This window comes from Rhinoraja longicauda, chromosome 28 (assembly GCF_053455715.1).
Source record: "Rhinoraja longicauda isolate Sanriku21f chromosome 28, sRhiLon1.1, whole genome shotgun sequence".
Taxonomy (NCBI): Eukaryota; Metazoa; Chordata; class Chondrichthyes; order Rajiformes; family Arhynchobatidae; genus Rhinoraja; species Rhinoraja longicauda.
In genome coordinates, this window is record NC_135980.1 from 15,114,018 (window position 1) to 15,141,173 (window position 27,156).

Consider the following 27,156-nt stretch of genomic DNA (forward strand, 5'->3'; position numbering starts at 1 on the left):
ACATGATATCAAAATCATCTCTTATCTACATGAGCGTAATCAATGACCTTTTATTGCCTATCTATCTATATGTCTATCCAAAAGCCTCTTAAATGCCACTATCATATCTGACTCAACCACCAAACCCCCCAGGCAGCGCATTCCAGGCAATCACCACTCTCTGTGTAAAAAAGTTGCCCCTCTTACCTTAAAGTTATGCCTTCTAGTATTTGGTTTTCCCCATATTGGAAAAAGGGTGCTGACTGTCTACCCGATCTATACATTTCATAATTTTACACACTTCTATCAGATCTCCCCACAGTCTCTGACATTCTAAGGAGGAGCCAGCGCTGCCCTCGCAGCTGCGGCTCGCCTGCAGTCCGTTTGTCTTTTGTGTTTTTTGTTGTTTTTGTCTGAATTGTAGTTTAAATATGGTGTAGTGTTTGCGGTTGTGTGTTATGTGGGGGGGGGGGGGGGGGGGGATGGGAACTGTAACATTGTCTCTCCCGAGCGGAGACCCGACCTTTGTTTTCTGTGTCGTGCTGCTGCGGCCCGCTGCGGCCTACCATCGGCCATGCACCTGGAGCTGGCGGGCTCCGGCTGGGACCACCCGGGCTCTGGTTCGCAGAGCCCGCGGCCCGGACTCACCACCTGCGGCGCTGGCTGCTTTCGGATGCTGCGGGAGTGGCTGCGACTCGTCTCCGGAGGCTCCGGCTGCGGGCCGAGTGGACGTTGGAAGCCCGCAGGCCCCTAGGTGGGGGCCGACATCGGGAGCTCCGGCAGCGGCAGCGACAGCGTCTTCGCCCGCCCCGTATCGCGGGGCTTGGTGTCGGCTCGCCGCGAACCTTTCACCGTCCGGCGCGGCCTGAAATAGGCCGCGGGATTTTCTCCGCCGGCGGGGGCTTCAATGTCGGGAGCCCCGACCGCCCCGACGTGGCAACTCCAACAGCCTGACCGCGGGAGAAGACGGCAGGGGAAGAGAAAAGACATTCTGGCCTTCCATCACAGTGAGGAGGGACTGGAGGAGACTCACTGTGATGGATGTTTCTTTTGTTTGGTGTTAGTTTATGATTGTAATGTGTTATTGCATTTTTATTGATTATTCTTATTGGTCTTATTGTTGAACTGCGGGTAATTTTTCATTTCACTACACATTTATGTGTATGTGACAAATAAACGACTATTGACTATCTAGAGAAAATAATCTAAGTTTGTTCAATTTCCCACTGTAGCCAATACCCCCTAAACCAGGCAATATTCTGGTAAACTTCCTCTGCACCCTTTCCAAAGCCTCAACATCCTTCCTGTAATGGGGCAATCAGAACTGCATGCGATATTGCATATGTGGCCTAACCAAATTCCTATAAAGCTGCATCATGGCATCCTGACTCATATACTCAATGCCACAGCCAATGAAAGCAAGCATACCATATGCTTTCCTTACCACTCTATCTAGCCGTGTTGCCACTTTCAGAGAGATATGGACTTGGATCCCAAGAGCCCTCTGTAGATCAATGTTATTGAGTGAGGGTCATGCCATTAATTGTATATTTTCCCTTACAATTGACCTCCCAAAGTGCAACATCTCACACTTGCTTGGACTAAATGCCATCTGCCATTTCTCTGCCCACTTTTGTAGCAAATATTATTGAATGGTAGAACAGGCTTGATGGTCTGAAAGTCTATTCGCATTTCTATGTATTTAGAACAGAGAAAAGTACAGGACAGGAGCAAGACCTACGGCCCACAATGTCTGTGCCAAGCAGGATGCCAAGATAAACTAATCTCATCTCCCTGCACATGACACATATCCCTCCATATCCTGCATCTACATTTGCCTATCTAAAAGCCTCCGAAACACCATTATCAGATCAGCCTCCACTCTGGACATTCCAGGCACCCACCATCCTCTGTAAAATAAAAATAAAAACCTGCCCCACACATCTCCTTTAAACTTCCAGAACTTTATATAGTTCTACCAGATTTCCTGTCAGCCTCCAGTGATCTGGAGAAAACAATCCAAGTCTGTTCAACCTCTTTGAATACTTTTCTCAAAATTAAAATCAATGAATGTAAAATCATACCTACTATGTGCCAAAGCTCTCTGTTGCTATTACTTTCATGTACCTGATGTAAATACAAGAGGATGGTACTAAACGGACATGCGGAACATTGATATCCTGCATGAATTTAGAATCATTTTTTATTTTGGAGATGGACAGGAAACAATTGGTGACGTCTTTCAAAAGAGTGCCTTTCAACAGCAGAGTGTGTCATGTGTAATTTTTCACATGTAATGTGAATTTTCACATGTGTAATGTGTAACTATTATCCCTACTCCCTATACGGGCGGCACGGCGGTAGAGTTGCTGCTTTACAGCGAATGCAGCGCCGGAGACTCAGGTTCGATCCTGACTACGGGTGCTGCACTGTAAGGAGTTTGTACGTTCTCCCCGTGACCTGCGTGGGTTTTCTCCGAGATCTTCGGTTTCCTCCCACACTCCAAAGACGTACAGGTATGTAGGTTAATTGGCTGGGTAAATGTAAAAATTGTCCCTAGTGGGTGTAGGATAGTGTTAATGTGCGGGGATCACTGGGCGGCACAGACTTGGTGGGCCGAAAAGGCCTGTTTCCGGCTGTATATATATGATATGATATGATATGACCTGGTTCACTCTCAGTATTACATCTGTGATCGGTGAGATAATGCAGATAGTCCTGTCTGCAGAACCATGATCTTGCTGGCTATAGCTGCAACCACTGAGATTACACTTTGGTGACTGCTACAGTTGCCAATAATTGTAATAAACAAACCCATTTAAGGTATTTCTGCAATGTTGCAAAACTCCTTATATAAATAGAATCAGAATTTACATAAATCCAACCTCCACTAATCTTTTAGTTGATTACTTGAAAATGATTGAAACAAAACCTCTTTTGTTCCAAAAACGCTTAAAATGTTACCAGGATATCCTGGATTGTGAATTGTGACCTGACAAATTCAAATGGAAATGTTCAAACAGATGACTAAATGTACAGATCAGCTGATAAATTACATTCTTTACATTCCACACAAATATTACATCCAATTCTGGAATTAACAATCTGTCGTTTAGGAGCTGCATGTGGCCTTCTAAAGTTTCATGCAGTTACAAAACTCTGACGAACAGATACCCCTTTGAACAGTAACCTACTACACACCACCTGCCACGTGAGGTTCAATTCTGCCCTGTTCAGCCACTTTCTACACATGGTGCATTGAGCATAGCATTGCAGACATAGTGTTATGTTCCCAGGAATTCTAAGAAAAACCCAAACTCTTAAAATAAAAGCAGCAGCCTCAACGACATGTAAAAGTAGAGAGGAGTATTATGGCAGACAAAGAAAGGAAGCAGGGTGCATCTTTTTCACCAATCCCCCCTACTGTCAATCCAGGTCAATCAGGCTGACCCTGACTGTTTTCCAGCTCTTCAGTTAGACTATTTTCTAAATGGGGTGTGAATCCAGAAATCGGAGGTGCAAAGGGACTTGAGAGTGCTGGTGCAGGATTCCCAAAAACCTAATCGGCAAGTCGAATCAGTACTAAAGAAAGCAAACTCAATTTAAGACGGCTTGTGTACAAAAACAGGGATGTAATGTTGAGGCTCTATAAGGTGCTTGGAAGGCCACATTTGGAATATTGTGAGCAATTTTGGGCATCATATCCGAGGAAGGATGTGCTGACTCTGGAGAGAGTCCAGAGGAGGTTTACACGAATGATCCCAGGATAGGTTAACCTATGATGAGCATTTGTCGGCATTGGGCCTGTACTCGCTGGAGTTTAGAAGAAAGAATGAGGGGGGGGACCTCATTGAAACACAGAATAGTGAAAAGCTTGGATAGAGTGGATGTGGAGAGGATGTTTCCACTTGTGGGAGTCTAGGACTAGAGGTCATAGCCTCAGAATTAAAGGATGTTCTTTTAGGAAGGCAATGAGGAGAAATTCTTTAGTCAAAGTGTGGTGAATCTGTGGAATTCTGCCACAGAAGGCTGTGGAGGTTAAGTCAGTCGATACTTTAAAGGCAGAGACGGATAGATTCTTGATTGGTACAGGTGTCAGTGGTTATGGGGAGAAGGCAGGAGAATGGGGTTAGGAGGGAGAGATAGATCAGCCAAGATTGAATGGTGCAGTAGACGTGATGGGCCAAATAGCCCAATTGTACTTCTATCCCTAATGACAGTCTTCTTCTTCTTCTTGTGTATGGCATGCACAGCCTAAAGTTGTAGGTCAAGGGCAGACATCCAGGCCAGGGCAGCATCAGTTTCGGGGTGGATGGCCTTGATGCCACCAGGGAAAAGCCTCAGTGAGCAGTTATTCATGATGCGTGGCATGGTCTGGTCTGGATATCCACAGTCCCAAGCAGGGCTGTCTGTCATCCCCCACTCGTGATGGGCATGGAGGGTGCAGATCCTGTTCAGGGTTAGCCATTGCTTGCGATGGAGGTCAAATCCCGATGGTTTCACTATGGGGTCTGTGATGACCTCTCCGTTGTTGGTGTTGGTTCCAGGCTCTACACCACTCAGTCTTGGGGCAAAGTCTTCCAGGGATTTGGCTGAAGACCAGAAGGGTTTGCAGGACTTCAGGCGCATTTGGGCAGATTGTTCAAGTCAGCATGGATGGGAAGGTCAGGGTTAGCCTCGATGGTGCACCAATCTTTCAACATCCTCTCCCTTCTGCGTATGCTGGGAGGGACGATATGAGAGAGGACAGGGAGCCACTACAAAGGTGTTGACTTAAGCGTCCATGTGATGACCCGCATTGCAGAGCTAAGGACAGTGTCAACTCGTTTGGTGTGGCAGCTATTATGTTGAGCAAAACTCGGCTGTTGAGTAGACTAGGTCTAAGCTTGCGGAAGGTGTGTGCATTGGATACCCAGCTGTTGCCGGCAAGTTTCCTGATGATGTTGACCCTTGCTTTCAGTTTATCAGCCACCCTCTTTGGGGGAGGCCATCATTCAGGGTCCTGGCAGTGCTGGGGGGGGGGGGGGAGATTGCAATGTTCACGTGGTCCACCCTGTTTCGCCTAATGCAATCAACCCGACGTGCACAATCTTATTACAGTTATATAGTGACACGCCTGTGCCTGTTAGTGTACTTAACCAAAAAAACTGCTGGAGGAACTCAGTGGGTGAGGCAGCATCCGTGCTCAGGACTCGAAATGTCCCCTGTCCATTTTTCTTCACAAATGATGCTGAAGCACTGACTTCCGACAGCACCTGCAGTCTCTTATCTCCATTGAAACATAGAAACATAGAAAATAGGTGCAGGAGTAGGCCATTCGGCCCTTCGAGCCTACACCGCCATTCAATATGATCATGGCTGATCATCCAGCTCAGTAACCTGTACCTGCCTTCTCTCCATACCCCCTGATCCCTTTAGCAAAAAGGGCCACATCTAACTCCCTCTTAAATATAGCCAATGAACTGGCCTCAACTACCTTCTGTGGCAGAGAATTCCACAGACTCACCACTCTCTGTGTGAAGAAATGTTTTCTCATCTTGGTCCTAAAAGACTTCCCCCTTATCCTTAAGCTGTGACTCCTGGTTCTGGACTCCCCCAACATCGGGAACAATCTTCCCGCATCTAGCCTCTCCAACCCCTTAAGAATTTTATATGTTTCTATAAGATCCCCCCTCAGTCTTCTAAATTCCAGCGAGTACAAGCCTAGTCTATCCAGTCTTTCTTCATATGAAAGTACCGCCATCCCAGGGATCAATCTAGTGAACCTTCTCTGTACTCCCACTAAGGCAAGAACGTCTTTCCTCAGATTAGGAGACCAAAACTGCACACAATACTCCAGGTGCGGTCTCACCAAGGCCCTGTACAACTGCAGTAGAACCTCCCTGCTCCTAAACTCAAATCCTCTTGCCATGAATGTCAACATACCATTCGCTTTCTTCACTGCCTGCTGCACCTGCACGCTTGCTTTCAATGACTGGTGCACCATGACACCCAGGTCACGTTGCATCTCCCCTTCTCCTAATCGTTCACCATTCAGGTAATACTCTGCTTTCCTGTTCTTGCCGCCAAAGTGGATAACCTCACATTTATCCACATTATATTGCATCTGCCATGCATTTGCCCACTCGCCTAATCTATCCAAGTCACTCTGCAGCCTCCTAGCATCCTCCTCGCAGCTAACACTGCCACCCAGCTTCGTGTCATCCGCAAACTTAGAGATGTTACATTCAATTCCCTCGTCCAAATCATTATTTTACACTGTAAATAACTGGGGTCCCAGCACTGAGCCTTGCGGTACCCCACTAGTCACTGCCTGCCATTCCGAAAAGGACCCGTTTATTCCTACTCTTTGCTTCCTGTCCGCTAACCAATTTTCTATCCACCTTAACACTGAACCCTCAATACCGTGTGTTTTAAGTTTGTACACCAATCTCCTATGTGGGACCTTGACGAAGGCCTTCTGAAAGTCCAAATATAACACATCGACTGGTTCTCCCTTATCCACTCTACTAGTTACATCCTCGAAAAATTCTATAAGATTCGTCAGACATGATTTGCCTTTTGTAAATCCATGCTGACTTTGTCCGATGATTTCACCACTTTCCAAATGTGATGCTATCACATCTTTAATAACTGACTCTAGCATTTTCCCCACTACCGATGTTAGGCTAACTGGTCTATAATTCCCCGTTTTCTCTCTCCCTCCCTTTTTAAAAAGTGGGGTTACATTAGCTACCCTCCAGTCCTCAGGAACTACTCCAGAATCTAAGGAGTTTTGAAAAATTATCACTATTGCATCCACTATTTCTGAGGCTACTTCCTTAAGCACTCTGGGATGCAGCCTATCTGGCCCTGGGGATTTATCTGCCTTTAATCCATTTAATTTACCTAACACCACTTCCCGACTAACCTGGATTTCCCTCAGTTCCTCCATCTCATTAGACCCCCAGTCCCCCGCTATTTCCGGCAGACGGTTTATGTCTTCCTTAGTGAAGACAGAACCAAAGTATTTGTTCAATTGGTCTGCCATCTCCTTGTTCCCTATGATCAATTCACCTGTTTCCGACTGCATGGGACCTACATTTGTCTTAACTAATCTTTTTCTCTTCACATATCTATAAAAGCTTTTGCAGTCAGTTTTTATGTTCCTTGCCAGTTTTCTCTCATAATCTGTTTTCCCTTTCCTAATTAAGCCCTTTGTCCTCCTCTGCTGGACTCTGAATTTCTCCCAGTCCTCTGGTATGCTACTTTTTCTGGCTAATCTGTACGCTTCAAGGATTGTTTTAATACTATCCTTGATTTCCCTTGTTAGCCACGGATGCACTACCTTTCCTGGTTTGTTCTTTTGCCAAACTGGGATGAACACTTGTTGTAGTTCATCCATTTGACCTTTAAATGCCTTCCATTGCATGTCCACCGTCAACCCTTTCAGCATCAATTGCCAGTCCATCTTGGACAATTCACGCCTCATACCCTCAAAGTTACCTTTCTTTAAGTTCAGAACACTTGTTTCTGTATTGACTTTGTCACTCTCCATCCTAATGAAGAACTCCACCATATTATGATCACTCTTGCCCAAGGGGCCTCGCACAAGACTGCTAACTAACCCTTCCTCATTACTCAATACCCAGTCTAGAATGGCCTGCTCTCTCGTTGGTTCCTCGACATGTTGGTTTAGAAAACCATCTCGCAAACATTCCAAGAAATCCTCTTCCTCAGCACCCCTGCCAGTTTGGTTCACCCAATCTATATGTAGATTGAAGTCACCCATTATAACTGCTGCACCTTTGGTGCATGCATTTCTAATTTCCTGCTTGATGCCATCCCCAACCTCACTACTGCTGTTAGGTGGCCTGTACACAACTCCCACTAGCGTTTTCTGCCCCTTAGTGTTTCGCAGCTCTACCCATATCGATTCCACATCCTCCGAGCTAATGTCCTTCCTTTCCATTGCGTTAATCTCCTCTCTAACCAGCAATGCTACCCCACCTCCTTTTCCTTTCTGTCTATCCCGCCTGAATATAGAATATCCCTGGATGTTGAGCTCCCAGCCTTGGTCACAGTGGAGCCATGTCTCCGTAATCCTGACTATATCATAATCATTAATAACATTGAAGTACTCTACTTGTGCATGCAGGTCTTCCCCTGGCATTAACTGCAATTTTACAGGGCTTAAAATGACCAGCATGGGTTGTATTTTTAAAAAAATTACCATCCCTGCAATGGTTTTCCTCTCAGATTTTATTTTTATTAAAAAATATGAACTTGAGAGATTTCAAGATAAAGCCAGCTATGAAATATGGCAGTTGATATGTCAAATAGAAAGGAAATACATTCAGCACCTTATTTAAGGGAATTAGATTTTTATACATATTTTTAAAATTGACTCGTTATTTGGGCAAGGAAGTGTAGATGCTGGCTTACACAAAAGGTCAAAATGCTGGTGTAATTTAGCTGTCCAGGTAGCATCTCTGGAGAACAATGATAGGTGACATTTCAGGTTGGGACCTTTATTTCAGTCCGAGTAACTCAGCTGGTCAGAAATGCTGCCTGACCGCTGAGTTACTTTGGCACACTGCACCTAAGATGGCTTTCCTGAAATACATCTCCTGCTTGGACTGTCACTTCTGTCCACTATTATTTGGTGGATTCCAAAGTGACTGATGAAGCCAATGTGGGGAAAAAAAAGACTGGTCCATGGTGGAGTAGTGAATGGCTAGTTTGTGGGGTTGTATACGCCTTCTGATGTTTACATAGAGTTTCTTTGTATTCCTAATGCATGAACTTGAGTTTATCAATACCATCTGAAATGCTCCTTCACCAGACAGAATGGCGTGCAGCGTAGGTTCACTAGGTTAATTCCCGGAATGGCGGGACTGTCGTATGTTGAAAGGCTGGAGCGATTGGGCTTGTATACACTGGAATTTAGAAGGATGAGGGGGGATCTTATTGAAACATATAAGATAATTAGGGGATTGGACACATTAGGCAGGAAACATGTTCCCAATGTTGGGGGAGTCCAGAACAAGGGGCCACAGTTTAAGAATAAGGGGTAGGCCATTTAGAACGGAGATGAGGAAGAACTTTTTCAGTCAGAGAGTGGTGAAGGTGTGGAATTCTCTGCCTCAGAAGACAGTGGAGGCCAGTTCGTTGGATGCTTTCAAGAGAGAGCTGGATGGAGCTCTTAAGGATAGCGGAGTGAGGGGGTATGGGGAGAAGGCAGGAACGGGGTACTGATTGAGTGATCAGCCATGATCGCATTGAATGGCGGTGTTGGCTCGAAGGGCTGAATGGCCTACTCCTGCACCTATTGTCTATTGTCTATTGTCATGGACCAGGGATTCCAAAGAGTCAGCAAGAATCAATCTCAAAGTTTGGAGAACTATGCTGGAATTATTCACACCATTCAGAAAAGCAACCCCACTTTCAAAACAAACTTGCTGCTAGGCGTACTTGGTCGAACATCTTGAATTGTTATTTTAAAGTTTCCCCACAGGTTTCTGCTCTTCACAAACAAGATAATGAAGCACGCAGAATCTGAGATGTGACAGGTGGATTCACAGTGAATGTTTTCTCAGGTGGGAGAATTTACAAGACAGCAATGCCTCAGGAGAGGTTGCCTGTTTTAAGACTGTGGTGAGGAGGAATATCTTCTCTAACTGACTGTAAGAGCTTGAAACCAGAGTCATTATAGCATCTTGCACCACTATTTATCGTGGATTATTGATTCACCAGTCAAAGAGGTAGTAACTATCAGGGGATTGGCTGGAAATAGCAAACAAGAGACAACAGATTACCACATTGAAGTTTCCTACACCATTATGGACTTGACAGTAGCTAGTAATTTGCAAATATATGCAACCTAAAAAAATTTAAGACACAGCATTGATCAAATCTCAAAGTTCTAATAAGAAACAATGCCTTCAGTAAGGAACAAAAGATAATGTAAAATTGCAAACTGTTTTGATAGAGGGAAACATTTATTTAAAACACTAATTAAATGAACAGGGTCACAGTATGAAAATAAAAGGATTTTGACATAAAAATAAAAGGATTTTAAAATGAATCATTTTTATGTACCAACACAACTCAGATATTTTGTTAAGAGTTAATTTGGAAAATAATCAGTCATCTCCCAGTTAACCCAAGCAAATATTTGGGCACTCCTAAAGCAAATTTAGAAATACAACCCAAAAAATGCTTTATAAGATTTTAAAAGATCACAAATTTAATACAACATTCCTGATTTTGTGGCAGTTTATTTTAAATCAAATGCAAGTTGGCATGTAGAATGTCATACTTGCAAATCACAGAAAATTTAAAACACTGGAAGTCATCCACCCATCATGTCTGTGTCTGTTCAAAATCTAACAAAACATTAACCTACCTAGATCTGTAGGTTTCATGAGATCATCTAATATTTCGTAGAAAGGCAATTTTGTTAATCTCACTTTAGATTTTGTATCATCTTTTCCTGTGTGGCAAATTGGAAGTGATGTTCTTGCATTTAGGGCTGCTTCGGAAGAATGCAAAGGAAACGTTGGTGCAGATAGAAGCTGTTGACTCTGTGCATTTGATGATGCTGAACCGTTCCGCTGAGCATGCAAGTCTTGGATCTTCTTTAAAATCTCCGATGAGCAGTTGGTCCTTACCAGCTGTAATGCCCGTGATACCAATTCATGTTTCAGCCCACTTTTGTTACGTCCTGCAAACCTTAGAAGTGCTTGAAGCTCAGATATCCTAAAGCCCAGGATCATGTTCTTTTTTTGCAGGCAGGAACAAAAAGAATAAACAAGATTATTAATATGGCTACTTAAAATGTTCTGATTATTAGCACATTGAAATTGCAAAATAAAATATACAAACATGAGATGGCAGGTAAGTAAATTAAGTCATGGTTTCAACCAAAGGTTTAGATAGCATTAATTTAAAAAAATCCCCCAATCATTTGATAATTTGCAAAAGGCATCAAAACCTAACAAGATATCCTTGACTTCGAGGTTGATTATATTTAGTTAATTACTACGCCAAGGTCCTCATAATTTTAGATTTCTCTATTAAGTGCATTTAACACCATCCGGCCAGCACTGCGAGGGAGTAAACTGGCGAAGATGCGAGTGGATGCTCCATCTGTGACCTGGATCACCAGCTACCTGACTGGATGACGACAATATGTCAGGTTACAGAACTGTGTCTTGGACATGGTAATGAGCAACGCAGGGGCCCACAGGGAACGGTCCTCTCTCCCTTCCTGTTCACCATCTACAGCTTGGACTTCAGATATAACTCGGACTCCTGCCACCTGCAGAAGTCTTCAGATGACTCTGCAATTGTGGGCTGCATCAGTGAGGGGAGGGAAGCTGAATACAGAGGTGTGGTCAACGACATTGTTGAGTGGTTGTGGCTGAATCACCTGCAGCTCGACACTGACAAGACTAACAAGTTAGTGGTGGATTTTAAGAGGAGAGGAACGCCCCCTGTCCCCTGTCTCCATCAATGGTGTGGATGTGCAGTTTACCAGGGAGTACAAATACCTTGGAGTGTAAACTGGACTGGTCCAGTGCTGAGGCCCTGTACAAGAAGGGACAGAGCCAGCTGTACTTTTTAGAAAACTCTGCCCCTTCAACGTCTGCAGTAAGATGCTGCAGATGTTCTACCAATTGGTGGTAGCCAGTGCCATCTTCCTCACTGTCGTGTCCTGGGGCAGCAGGGTGAATACCACGGACGGCAATAGGATTAACAAACTCACCAAGAAGGCTGGCTCCATCCTGGGGATGGAGTTGGATTCATGGGAGCTGGTCTTGGAGGGGAGGATGCTCTTCAAACTACGGAGCATCTTGGTCAATAAATCTCACCCCCTCCATGACACACTGGTCAACCTGAGGAGTACCTTCAGCAACAGACTGGTTCCACCAAGATGCAATACAGAATGACACAGATCCTTCTTCCCTGTACAACTCCTCCTCTCCTTTCTGTCGTGGGGTAGACTGACTCCCCTCCCGAATCTTTGCACATCCTCAATCCTTTCCACTCGTCACTTTAATTTCATGTTTCATGTACTTTGTGTTTTATGACTGTTGGCAGATCAATTTCCCTCCTGGGATAAATAAAGTTCTATCGTATCGTATCATGGCTCTCAAACCTCTTGAAGGAAAAAGAAAACAACCCTAGCTTATCTAATCTTACCTAAAGCTATTTTTTTTCCTGCACTAGCAACATCTCATAAATCTCCTCTGCACCTTATCCAATGCCACGAAATATTTCCAGAAGTGACCAGAATGTTACACTGTATTCGAGCTGTGGTCTATCTGCTACTCTAGCTTAACTCCTTCCATAAAGCTACATTACACAAAAAGCCATTCAGCCTACTGATTTTGTGCTAGCTCGTATATAGTATCTAAACTGACTGTATGTATGACTGAAAGCATCCCATACATTTACCATTTTAATAATTTTACTGTCACTTTAAAGATCTGTAGATATTCAATTCAAGTTACATCTGCTCTTTCATATAGGTCAATATTAATTGCAAGTTCTCCCCTCTTTGCACCTTCCCAAATGCATTAGCTCATTTCAATGGGACTCGTGTGATTGAGATGATGGGAGACAGTGAGAGGTATGCGCGCACCTAAGGGGGATGGGAGAAAATAACGGTTAAAGATATGGGGTATGGGGGAATTACTTGAAATTGGAAAATTCAATGTGCATAATGTTCGGTGGTAAGTTTCCAGGCTGAATATGAAGTGCGGTTCTTCCAGTTTGCGTGCAGCATCACGCTGGCAATGGAGGAAGCTTAGAACAGAGGAGTGGGTATGGGAATGTGCTAAAACTAAGCTAAAATGGTTAGCAACAGGGAGCTCCAGTCTACTTTATGGACAGAGTGCAAGTGTTTGGTGAAACAGTTGCCGAAACTACATTTCTCGCCAATGTAAAGAAGGCCACATTCGGAGCACTGAATGCAGCAGGCAAGGTTAGAAGTGCACGTAAACCGTTGTCTCATCTGGAAAGGCCACTGGGGTCCCTGGAAGTGAGTGGTGGTGAAGAGAATTCACAACTGGTTTCAAAATTGGATGTGGAAGGAGTCAGAGGGTGTTGGTGGAGTATTGTTTTCCTGATTGGAGGCTTGTCTCCAATGGTGTGCCAGTGATCTGTGCTGGGTCCACTGTTGTTTGATATTTGTATTAATAATGTTTTGTATACTAACATGGTTAGTACATTTTCAGATGACACCAAAATTGGTGGTATAGAAAACAATGGGGAAGGCCATCAAAATTAAGAGGATCTGGATCAACTAGAGAAGCAGGCCAGGGAATCACAGATGGAATTTTAACTCTGACAAGAGTGAGGTAATAAGTCAAACTAAGGTAGGACTTGCAGAATAAATACTTGCAGAATAGGAGCCTGGAGAATGTTGTACAGTAGTGAGACCAAGAGGTACACTCTTTCTTGAAAATGGCCTTTGTTGGCAAGAGTATTGAGTGAAGGAGTGAGAATGTTATAATACAGCTGCACAAGCCTACATTTGGAGTCTTGTCTGCATTTCTGGTTGCCCTGCTATAAGAAGGGTGTCATCAAGCTGAAAAGGGTAAAAATAAAATTCACCAGGACTCATGGACTTGAGTTGTAAGGAGAGGCTGGATAGACTGACTCTTCCATGGAACACAGGAAGCCGAGGGATGACCTTCAGTAAAATTTAACAAAAGTATGAGAGGCATAGATTAAGTTAATCTTTCTCCCAGGGTGGAAACCAGAACTAGAGGTTTTAAGGTGAAAGGGGAGAGATTTAAAACAGACTTGAGGGGTAATTTCTTCATACAGAGGTTAGTGCATAATAGAACAAGGTGCCAGAGGCAACTACAATGGCAATCTTTAAAAAGTATTTAGACAAGTACATTGATCGGAATTGTTTAGTGGGATATTGGCCAAATCCACGCAGATAGGACTATTTCAGTTATAAAACCAGGTCAGCAAGGACGAGTTGCTGTATTGTATGACTAATATAAAATATTTAATGAAATACATATTTTTAAAAACTTTTGATATTTACACTGTGTTCGATTGTGGTACCATAGATTGTGCAATTGTGACTGCGTTAGTTTCCAATCTTTCCACAACGGTCAGTTTAGGCTAGTCCCTGAGTGTGCAGTCTGCAGTGAGTTTGAAGGATTGCAACTTAAATGTTGTTTGAATAAAACTTTACATTAAGATTCATCAAATGGATGCAAAATATCGTTTAGAATTATTAAGCGATATGGTAAAGTCACGCCCAATGTTTTATTTCTCAACTATAATTATGTTTGGAACTTACTCTAATACTGAACATCGAACAGTGTCTGATATTTTCAGAAAAATCTCAGCGCTGTATTCGAAGTAAAACTCGGAGAATATACTACCCAACCGTTCAGAATTCCCAACAGCATCCGGTTCACTAGATGTTTGCCGTATTCTTCGCCCTGACCCGACTTGCCGGACCCTCAATTCCCACGGGCTCTCATTTAATGTACCAGGTCTCAGGTTCCCACACCCCCTTTAAACTTACGGAATTCACACACAGATAAATTGCAATACTCTGTGAATTGAAAACGTTTTGGGCTAATGATATCGAATAACACCCAACATTGCGGAGGAGCGGCTATTTCGGCACCACCCAGAGTGTGCCGGATTACCGGAGTTTTGCTGTTGGCGAACTGCTTGTCGCGCTTGCAACATTGCAATACGCCATTGTGCACTGCATTGACACATAGGTAATTCTCCCCCTCAGGAGGACGACGGCCTCTTTCTTTTTTTCCACCCCTCCCCCAAACAACCGGGGAAGAGACTTTGGCGGGAAATTTAAGAACAGCAAAAACCCGGTTCTGAGCATGCTCAGTAACGGAATGAGGGACGCTCAGCCCGAAGCACCTTCAGGTAGAATACTATATTTTTTTAAAAACGAAACCGGAACTCATTCAAATCCCTGCTACCCTCAAGATGTGACCGCTGGCTCTGCTCCGACACCGACAACTGCGTGAGTACGCTGACCCGTGCCCCCCCCCTGTTACCTTGGCCGCGCTTTGTTCCGCCATTTTTGGTTCCCGTCTCTTCCCTGAGAACCTGCTCCCCCAGTGAGCCCCGCGCAGACTCATTCCCCGCCGGCCGCGGAGCCAATCAGGTGGCAGCGGCGGCTCGTGCAGCGGCTGCCAACGAATCGCGGCGGTTTAAAGGAGAACCGCTGGCCCGGCGGCGCGAGATGGGCTTGAGACTGCGCGCCCGGTTTCGGTGCTCCCGTCGGGCAAGGACCCTGTGGTGACACAAGAAACTACAGATGCTGGTTTATATTTTTTTTAAATAGACAGTGCTGGAGAAACCCAGCGGGTCAGGCAACATCCAACCCCCGAAGGGATCTATTAAAGGCGCTCTCTCAAAAAAAGGCCGCCAATGTCATCGTGGACCCACACCACGCTTTTTTCATTTCTGTCATTGCATTGGGAAGAAGGTATAGGAGTCTGAAAATGGTAACGTCCACGTTCACGAACAGCTTCTTCCCAATATTGATCAGGCTATGAATGCCAATTCACTGTGAACTTAAATTAAACTGAACTACAAACTGCCTGGGTTGCAGTTTTTTTTGTTTTTGCACAATATTGTTTTTTTTAACATCATAGTTTTTTGTTTGTTTATTAAGTTTTACAAACCTGTTGTGCTGCTGCAAGTAAGAATTTTATTCTGTTTTTGGTCAAGACCCTTCTTCAGACTGCATGGTCGTCCTTTACTGGTATTTCTGGTACGTCGGTTCTCAATGTAAACTTGAACTTCCACCTAATGATATTAGATCCCTCAGAACTTAACCACAAATTCACCTAAAATCAGAAGATAAAACTATGGTAGAATGTATGACTTTGAAAGAGGATTTAATTTGTCAATCTGATTTCATTAACCCAGAATCTAATCACACTTAATCTGAAATTGATATTTAATTTTGACTAAGCTAAAGATTGCTTTGAATTAACTATTTTAACTATTCATTTCAGTATAAAATTATGCTGTGTTTAATCTTCCCATCGCAGTAGCATTATAATAATAATGTCTTACATCAACTCCACCTACCATCTCTACTTTCTTGCCTGTACTCACGATTTTAATCTTCTCTACATTGGGCCAATATTTTATTTTTTAAATATTCGGTGGAATATAACATTACTTTTAAGTTGTGTGTTTTCCCAAATTGTCCTTAAATTTCCTATTTTACTGAAAATAAGTGATTTTCATTATGTGAATGTTAATTGATTTAAAAATGGGATTTAAACTACTGTATCTGCACACAAATAAGTTTGTATCTATCAAAATCCAAAGGTTAACGGCCTGTTTCCATGCTCTATGACTAAGTGTACATACCAGATGAGCCATTAATTACAGTATTTGTACCATAATAATTTGGTTTCTCCATGACTCACAAGATAAATAAATTCATTTTGTACAATGCAGTTAATTCACCAACTGTTGGATTGCAGAAAAACTTGTTTCTTGTTATGGCATACGTGGCTTTATCTTAAAGTGTCTATGCTATTACACAATTTTAACATTAAAAGTGGATACAATTCTTGATGAGCCCTATAAAATGTCCAATTTTTTTGTTATCAAAAGGAGCAGTGCATTCAATTAGGTAATCTTTTTACATCCACTATAACCTTCTCCTACAGTACAGCGTTTGTTATGCACTAATTTGTTATGAGATCAGCCCTCGAGTCCTTGTATAAAGTTTTTTTTCAATAAATATACTTGTGTACATGTACACATTGAGGAACCAATCATTTTCCATATAAATATGGTGATCAATTTCCAGACTACATTTGCTAAATGGCTCCTTGCTGTGCACTGTTCTAATAGAGTTATTTTTATTTACAGAATAGCATGTCGTGAGTTCAAAATCTATTAGTTTCTCAGTTTCAATAGAAGGAATTTTCACTAATATCATTTGTTTTTATGTATTTAAATCTTGTCATTTTATTCATGCATATTAATGCTATTAGAACCTTGTAAGGTGTATTTCTTTTCATTTAGGAGTGTATTGGGTACAGGAGAGAGTGCCACAGTGGTATCCACATTTTTTTGCTATCTGCAGGAAATCCCTGTCCCTATCCCTCATAGATATCGTAGATATTCCTCATAGATATCAAGGGCTTGGTATACAGAATTTTGTTAAAGACTTGTTGTACTCAATTTTGTAATTTCTCCAACCACAGCCTAGCCAGTCTTTTTTGTTAGCTGTTGTTAGTTTGTTAGCCTAGCAAATCTTTCATTTATAGATATTACCAATACGTCAAACCAGACTCCACCCCATCAACTCCATCTATAAAACCACTCACCCCAGTCATTTTCTCTTCTACCCTCTCCTTCCAGGCAGATGATACAAAAGCTTGAAAGCACCTACCACCAGATTCAAGAACAGCCACTTTCTCTGTCCTTATCAGACTTAGGCCTTTTAAATGCCAAGGATGAATTCTTGATCTTCCAAACTCCGTCATTATGACCCTTGCAATTTTTTGGTTTGTATTATCTCTGTACAATATATTCTGCACCCTTGTTTATTTTCTTTTTTGCACTACCTGATGTATTCATTGTCATGGCATGTAAGAAAATCTGAAATCACGTGACAATAATAAACCAATATCAAAGAGAGTGTGAAGCTGTAGTTCAGCACAGTTGTTGAGAGCAAGAGAGCGCAATATTATATTGTTAATGTTTTATCACTACACTTGATGACTAAAAGAAAAAAAGTCAAATCAAAATTTAAATGATGTGCAAATGCAAACCAAGGAAATCTGAAGGTACTGAAAAACAATTTAGCACCAACTTCTAAAATCAATCAATTCTGTGCCATCAGTATAAAGAAAAGTTAAATCAATGAGAAATGAACCACTTTTTAAAATAATTTGCTTTAAAAAAAATATTTTAAGCAAAGTTATTGACAATAAAACAGTTTGAATTATCCAGTATTTATACTGTAAAACCTGAAGGCTGTTACTATAATTACAGCAATTGCAGTATTCACAATTTACAAGTTTACTAGACAATATAGTCAGATTGATGCAGAATTGTGTTCAGCATTCAACACCACCCACTTAATTATTTTAAATTACTGAGACTAGTGAACAAAATCATTATTTGTACATAACACTAATAGTGTTTCATTTGTACAACCTGCTAAAATTGTACCCACAGCACTCATACCTTCAATATCACCTTCCCAGCCCCCCTCTCCTGGTTCCAATTCTTTTTAAGGATCTCTTCTAATCCTCTGGCCACTTACCTGGCTAGCCATCCTGACCCAATTCTCCAGGCGTTGATCTACATCTGCTAGTCCTCCTTCACCTCCTCAAACTCATCCTTTGATCTCCGGTAACTTACTTTCAACCATAAAAACATGCAAATGCTTTCAGTATTGGCTAAGCCATTACGGCTTCAACCTTGCAGCAAGGTACCACTACTGAAATGCCCATTAACATCTGGACGCAAACATTATTTAGTGCACCATTTGCATACATTAGAATTTGAAAGAACAATAGCACCACGTAAACAGGCCTCTGGCAGGTAACTATCAACCAAAACTCGTCTACATTGTTCACAGATGGAAAAAATTGACAGTAAATTACGATAGACACAGCAGCTACAACGTCAGCCTACAATGTTAGCGTCTCTGCTTCACTGGGAAAGATGAGTATATTGCCATGTGCACAAGTATGGTGAGGTACAGGTACACTGGAAATTTTGCTAGCAGCAGCATCACAGCCACATAGGTTTAGATAACATACAAAAACAAAAATTAAACAAGGTCTGCAAGACAGTTAAAAAAGACTGCAAAAAAAACAAGACATTAGTGCAAGTCTCTGACTCCCAGGTAGCAGTTGTCTTGGATTAAGCTGTGGCACACGAGTCACATCTCTTGCCTCATTGGCCACTCATTCAATTGATAATTTTTATGTAAGGCAGTAGTGTAGTTTATCTGGACAAATTACATAAGATTTCAAACCAAAGGATTCTCTGAGGGATCAGTGCTATCTCTTCATTTCAAAGGTGAGCTTTGGGAACATACGTCATTGCACATATCAAAGCTGTGCCTTTTAAGACCCCAAGTTATGGTTTTGCAGATATTCACACTTGGAAACAACCAGTTACGTGTCAGTCTTAGCTGACATGCCCCCTGAAAGCAGCTTCAGGATCATCTCAAAGCTATGCAATCTCCATACTATGACTAAATATTATTACCTCTCAATCAACCAAACAGTAAATCCCTGCAAGTGTTGGACTTACCCTTGTATGGATTTATATTAATAATTCCCATTACCAGGAACTCAACTTCCATAGTTGACAGAAGTTCTTCCTTTTAAGACGTAGCCAAAATAGCTAGAGTTCTTTTGGCTACACTTTGAGTTCATCTTTCACTCCACTGTGTTAATGAGCTGGTAACTGGCAAATAACAATTTTGCAACATCAGTTTTACATAATGACGGTCTCCAACAAGAGAACCACCCTTGGCATATCTTTAAATTATCAGATCTCTCACCATCAATACCCTATATGTTCACTATTGACATGGAATTCATCTTATCTACAGAAACACTGGCTCAGAAGATCACAGAAGTTGAACATCCTGCTGCGTGACCCACCTCCTGACATTCTAACACCTTTTCATCAACAAAGCACAAGTCAGGAGTGTGACAGAATACTCTTCACTGATGGATGTGTGCAGCTCCAACACTCAGGCAGCTCAAAACTATTCAGGACAAAGCAGTCCACTTATTGATATCCCATCCGCCATCCTAAATGTTCCTTCCTCCATCAGTTAATAGTGGTTGTCATTATATCCTAGTGGTATAATTAAAAAAATACTCACTCACCTGGGTTTCTCCAATTGCATCTACCTGACTTGAAGGGACTTACATTTGGATGCAAGTCCATGCAAAAGGACCAAGGATTCAGGTGCACGGCAACAAACCCCACATTGCACACTATCCTGACTTGGAAACATAATCGGTTACTTCATTGTCGCTAGCTCCAAATATAGGAATTTCTTATCCAACAACATAAAAGAGCAACTTCACCAGAAGGAATTGTGGCAGTTCAAGGTGGGGCTTACCAACTTCCAGGGGCATTTAGAGATGGGCAATAAATGCTTGCCTTGTTAGTTATGTTTTGATCCCCAAAAAATGAATTTAAAAAGAAAATTGCATACCACAATGCTATTAGTGATAGATTTTTGTCACAGAAATCCATTTCCCTGGTTTAAGAGTTCAGCAACCTGCCTCCCCAAAAATAATATAGCATACCTACTGACCTTGGAGCTTAAATCAACAGATGATAATCTTGTGCACATTAATCAATTTGGGGTCACAAGGATGCTTGACAGATACAGTTTTGACCTAAAACTTTGTGTTAAATGGCTTATTCAAAGGAAAATATAGTGAAACAGTTCCTCAAGGATTCAATGTAGCCGGAGCACTGAAAAACCATTAACCATGCAGGGATAGACAGGAAGGATATCTATGCAGTACTGATTTAACACTTTATTTAGGTCAGGAGAATGTGTAATCCAGCATGTGTACAGGGGGATTGAAACAGCCCTTTTATCCATTTGATTCTCTTGGTCATGAGTTTTTATAGCATTTGTTTTTCAATTACATACATTCTATTATTTATTTTGTTGGTATGACATTTAAATCATACTAGACCAAGTGGATCCGTTGGGCCCAAACCACTCCTGCATTGGTTCAGCACCCTCTCTATCCCCACTCCACCCACTCCCCCCTCCCTACTCCCCCACCCTCCCGTCCTTCCTCCCCCACCCTCCTGCCCTCCCCTCCCCCCTCGCTCCCTCCCCCCTCCCTCAATCCCTCTCTCCCTATGGTGTTGCCTCTCCTACATTGGTGCAGCACCCTCTCCTCCCCCACTCTCCCCGTCCCTCCCCTCTCCTTCTTCACCGCCTCCCTCCACCACCTCCCCCTCTTCCATCCCCTCCCTCCCCCTAGGGTTGCCACTCCATTGGTGCAGCACCCTCTTCTCCCCCCTCTCCCTCTATCCCCCTCCCTCCCACTCCCTCTTCCCTCTTCCTTCCCCTCCTCCCCCTTCCCTCCCCTCTTTTCTACCCCCCTCCCTCCTTCCACCTCTCCCCCCTTCCTACCCACCTCCCGGCCCAGGTGGCCGTTGGTGGAGTGGGGTTGGGGGGGGGGAGAGAGAGAGAGAGAGAGAGAGAGTCCTGTCCTGTCCCGGTGCGGGGATGTTCAGTGACAGACGGCAGCGGCTCTCCCACTGTTGCTGAGCCGCTGGACTCTGGGCAGCGTGGATAAGGCACCGAGCCGGCCGGGGAGAGGAAGGGAGACGGGGAGCAGAGGGCAGGCCCAGCGCCAGGCCCAGGCCTCCACCAACGCCCGCCCTCACCGCCGCTGCTGCCGCCTTTCCTCTTGGCCCACCTCAGGCTCGTGGTTACCCAGTCACGTCCAGGCCTAGGCTCCGGCTGCTTCCCCCGGCACCAGGCCTGGCTCTCCCGCCCCCAAGAGATAGATAGGCAGCCGAGCCCTGCTCAACGGGCCCCAACTGCGCAGGCGCGGACACGTATGTTCTGCTCATGCGCGGATGCGGCGGCCATCTTACATTAGTACCAGATCAACGGAGCCCCAACTGTGCATGCGCGGTTTTTTAAACTGTAAAATGTGAATAAGTTTTAAAATATTACACCAATTTCAATGAAACCACTTCCTTAGGACCACGAGACGACGGTGAGTAAGGTGGGCCTAAACTTGTCGCGCTATCGTGTACCGTTTTGGCTGTAGTTCAGGGACAAGCGAACAAACAAGTTTTAGTATGCAGATTTACAACCAGAAGAGTTCATGTTTTTGAACGGGATCTGAATCTGTTGTTCATTTGGGTAGGAATAAAAAAATCAGTCCCATGTAGTGTCAAAGACTTCAAACATCTGAGGAAAAGGAAGGATGCAAGAATGCTATTTTATACTGACCACGTAGTTACAAGAAAAAATAATAAATAGTGATTATTTTAAATCTAGTATTACCCAGGCATTGTGGTCACATTGCTAATGGTGCCTTGGGACGAAGTTGTTTTGCAACCACATCTGGTGACACAGATGGACTCAGTAACTGATTAACTAATTGTTCCTGAGCTATGCGCGGACGCGCGGATACATATGTACCACAGGAAGCTACTTACCCCAATCATATTTCAACTGTAGGTTGAATAGGACTTCATTGTTTTGAAACGTGATATTGATATAGGCTTTTAGTTACCCAATTCAGAAGATTCAGGGTTTAAATAGGCTAACAGAACATTGCAGTAGAGTGATGCAGATTACACATTTTCCTTCTTTAAGATAAACCAAAGCTATAAATCACATTGGATGCCCTATAGCTAACAGTGAAGCGTTCAATGCTGACTTAAAGCCAAAGCTAACCTTTTGCAGTTCAACATTTCAGTCAACACCCTCTCAACCTCACACAACTAAAAAGTTCAGCATCAAGAACAAAATCTCAATATCGCCATTTAAAAATAATCAATCATTTTTATAGGTTTGCTGTTGATTGATTTACAATTCTATGTCTGTGCTTTCCATGATTACCAATTAAAAGGGGAATATTGTGATGAGTCCTCAAGATTCTCCACTAATCAGGTGCTTTCAGTCAAGGATGCATTTGGAGACACTAAAATACAGCATGACAGAAGATTAGCCAAGGCTACATAAAGTAAGACAGAGGGTGAGAAATAGAGAGAGCGGCTGTTAAAAGGAAATTACATCTATGTACAATGTACAATGTTTGGGGAGCAATTTTCCACTCTATAATCATTGATTAACAAGAATCATTGAAATGTAACAGTCTCTTCTAGATGTCTGTATATGATCGCCCCCAGTAGAAGTTGTTCTCGAAATGAACCGAGACATCCACAACTGCGTCTGCATTTTCTTATTGAAATCTGCCATCTGCTGCAGCCACTAATGAAAGCTCAGAGAAGTAAGGTGACTGCAAGGCCAGTGTTTGTAATAGTAATGACAGCAATAAGAAGAAGCCTTAGATCGATACACCTCCTCATTCAAAGACCGGGACTAAGCTGCTGGGACAAACCCAAGATTGGCAGCTTCATCACACATGCACTCTGACAGGTGAGGGACAGCGCCCCCATGTAGACCTGGACTTTCTTACCTCTGTAAATAAAATATATCATGCGAGTTCACCCTACTGCGAGTGTCCGTGTGGTCACTGCCGAACCCGCGTCCCACCCTCTATAACCCCACCTTGAACAGGATGTGTAGACATTGATGTTGGCAAAGAAAACGATCATCCATATCACCGGAAGATACCTGGCCGTGAAGAACCCGAGGATTTTCGTCATAACAAGGTATTGGACCTTGTATGTGTGGAAGCCAGATCTGCAGGACCCACTGTCCTCAACGGGGCCAGGGGTACCTGGATACTGGAAGCGGTCATTGTCAAAGATGGTATTCACAAAATGCTGGAGAAACTCAGCAGGTCAGGCAGCATCTCAGGAGAGAAGGAATAGGTGACGTTCCGGGTCGAGACCCTTCTTCAGACTTGTCAAAGATGGAGCAGATGCAGTTGTGGATGTCGATTCATTACGAGAACAACTTCAACTGGGGGCAGGTTTCATCGAGAAATCGAACAATACAGACATCTAGAAGAGACTGTTAAGGACACGTGCAGTGGCCACAGTCTCATTTTTCAAATTTGTTGTTCTTTGCTCCCAGAGAATGAGAAGTTGTTCAAGTTCTTGGGAATCCAGAATTATAAACATTTTATAGCACAAGCCTCAAAGACTGCCTTGGTAGAAACTGTTAATATTTTAACATTTTCTTATGGATCAATAGTTTATTTTTATAAATATATTAAAAAAATTGTGAACATCCAGTTTCGAGGCTTAATCATTTTTGTCCAATATGCAACTCTTAATATTTTTAATGTGTTTAAATCCATTCTTTGATGGTATAATTTGGGAAAATAATTGAAAAACTGATGAGAGAACGGTAAGACCAGTGGCAGATGAAAGTGGGATTTCCTGTTTGCGTGATGATACTCATAGGTAAGGCCCATAATAATATTCAAGAGAGAAAATTATTGCAGTAAAATGTGGAACAAAAATTCGATCAAATTTATGGAAGAGAATAAATTTGACTTTGAGTAACACTGTTCAAGGCCCATCAGTTCAGTTGCCCATTGCACATTTCGTACAATCATCATCCAAAGTCAAAATTACCTGCAAGATGTGCAAGCAACTTGTATTACATATTTCACACAAACTGAACTAAAATCAGTACTGTATGATTACAGATTTAAAATTTTTGCTCCATTGTTCACATAACTTTACACTCACTCGACATCTTGCAAGTGGATCAGAAGATTCAAGATTACGACTCAAGTTACGAAGATGATCTCGCCGCCTTCGCTGGCTCAAGCGTATACTCTCTCGACGCCTCAGAATTCGCTCAAAATCATGTAAATCGATAGTCTCTCTATTTTCTTCCAGTTGACCAGCTGTATCCTCAACAGTGGAAGACTCAGCATTGTTACTGTCAGGAAGGCTTTCGAGCTGTCCCCCTTGGTTCAACTGCGAAATCTCTGAATGAGTTTCACGTTGTTCAGTTTCAGTTGCAGTAACCTGTAATGGACATTCATTTGGTGATGGTTCCACTCTTTCTGCTTCACTTCTAGCAGCACGAAGACGCTGACGACGCCTTCGTTGTCGTAGACGATTACCCAGTCTAATTCGTATGATTGTATCCTCTGGTTCCTCCCTTTCTATCTGGAAAACAGATACTTCAACTTCCACATGTTCTTCTGCACCAGATGGAATCTCTTGATCTGAAGACATTGATGCATCCATTCTGAAAACTGTTTATTGAAAGAGATATTAGGAGCTCTGAACAAAATCAAGATTGAGTTTACAAAATAACCTGCACAGCAGAAACTCTCAAAATCCATGGGCAAATAAAGCAGTACAAAAATATACAAATAGCAATAGAAGCAAACATTCACATCCTGGACTGTATAATATGCAGGACAGTGCCAGAGATATAATTAAACTGGGAGTATAGGTGACAGGGATGTGCACAGCAAAGGTGGAATATTTGCAGCATAGACAGTATGCAATTCCTGCACTACAAACAAGTTTTGCCAAGATTTTGCCAACATATAAAGTTGACCCAGAACTTTATAATATAAAGGTTGATATAGAAATTAGAGCCTGGTAACTAGAGTTAATATGATCAAGATGAAGTAAATGAATCATTGTACCATAGGTTACACCATAGTTTTTGAGAATGTGTTCATTAGCATGATCTTATTTCATAAAAAATTATTAATCTCCCAGTAATTCACCCATAATCACATGGAAGATATTTTTAAAAGCAACACACAGATCTTTGAGAAACTAGCAAGGAAGAATAAGTAGCATACTTTATCTAACAAACTAAGATAAATGCATCGACTCACAAAACACATTTGAAAAGTTTTTATAAGGCACCATTAGAAGCTTTGGGGGTAAACAAAATATGACGATATTAATAGAAAATTAATTAATGGCTGAAAAACAGAACAAGAATAAATTACAATTTTAACCAGGAAATACAAACAAATATCTCATAGGGATCGACATTGGGGACTGGTACATAAAAAACAAAATCAAAATTTGCACAATAAAATTAACGTCAAAATGTAAGAAGACAATTACAGTAGAAATAAGTTGAAATTTAATGCAGAAAATATTTCGTAAGAATCATGGAATGTACACTAAAGAGATGACAGATGCAAAGCATTAAGATTCAGCCAAATAATTTAAAAAATGGAAAACTAGTAGTAGAATAAATGAAATATTAGCTTCAATAAATTAGTGTCAAATACAAAAGCAAAATTACATTTATTTAAACGTTGCAAAGATAATTTAGTGTTGATGTTTACAGGGATCTGGGTGTTTTTGGCAAGAAACTAAGAAAGTTAACATGCAGGTAAAGCAAGTAATTAAAAAGGCGTATGGAATGTTGGCCTTTATTGCAATTGGTCGAGAGTACAAGAGTAATGAAGTCTTGCTATAATTACAAGGCTTTGGTGAGGACACACCCAAAATATCACATACAGTTCTGGTCTGTTTGTTTAAGGAACAATATACTAGTCTTAATGGGCACACAATAAAAACTCAGTAGATTGATCCCCGGGATGAAGAAATGGAATGGTTACGCATAATGGTCCTTTAACTCTTAACTTTAGAGGAATGAGAAGTTACTTTTTTTTAAACTTAGAATTTGCTTAGGGGCTGACAGGTTGAATGCTTTGAGGTTATTTTTTTTCCGGTGAGAGGTAACTTGGCATTCAATATGTTTGATGACTCTAATTCTTTGTAATTCTCATTGGAAAGAATTAGTCATCAAACATATTGAATGCTGAGATAGATTTATGAACATGACTGGAAACAAGTATATTTTGGATTGAGCAGGACATTGGAGGTAAACCCACAGATCGCATCAGCCATGATCTTTGAGGCTTGAGAGGCTTTATGGCAAAACCTGCTCCTAAATCTGATGTAGGCTAATTTTGAACTAATCGCATTTGAATATTATATCCATTTTGGATACACTGCTATGGAAAGAATGTCTGAGCCATAGGAAAGTTGAAAAAGAGATTCACTGCAATCTCAATAGGGTGTTGAGACATATATCAAATATATCAGGAGAAATTATAATTCCTTTTAAATACATCAATGAGCTAGAAGAGCCTGGAAGTTTTTCAAGTTACTGGATATCCCATACCGAAATCATTCAGTCTATCACTCTTGTATGTAATTTTGAGTAAAAGTAATTAGAATAGAGACAATGTTTGATAAATCACAACTTCTTCACAACTTACATAAGTTATCAATACTTACCACAAACTATATACTCCCTAAGGCATGAGCATTTTTCTTCATCTAATTTTTTACTCACATTACAAAATAAACTGCATCATTGAGTCATCCCACTTCATCCCTAAGCTATATTATCTCTATTTCAAGACTACTTGTTTCCTCCTCTGTTCCAATGACAACCCTTTCATTACATAAATATTAATTGCCAGCTACATTGTTATCAATTTTCTTGGGTTATTATGTCACACACTCTATTGAAAATGCATGTTCCAAAATTGTGGG

At 42.0% G+C, this 27,156-nt stretch overlaps 1 protein-coding gene across 3 annotated transcripts in view; it reads right to left on the reverse strand.

Moving 5' to 3' along the window:
* The window catches only part of LOC144607098 (E3 SUMO-protein ligase PIAS4-like), a 54,551-nt gene that overhangs the window by 21,965 nt on the left and 5,430 nt on the right, over positions 1-27,156 (reverse strand). For 2 of the 3 annotated variants that reach the window (XM_078423696.1, XM_078423695.1), the window contains exons 2-3: positions 24,352-24,869; positions 10,367-10,739 (exon numbers count right to left, since the gene is read on the reverse strand). In XM_078423696.1, coding sequence (XP_078279822.1) covers positions 10,367-10,739; positions 24,352-24,861 — 883 coding nt within the window. In that variant the 5' untranslated portion in view covers positions 24,862-24,869. Of the gene's footprint in view, positions 1-10,366; positions 10,740-15,020; positions 15,167-24,351; positions 24,870-27,156 lie in introns of those variants that run through there. The other variant, XM_078423697.1, reaches the window with a different exon arrangement.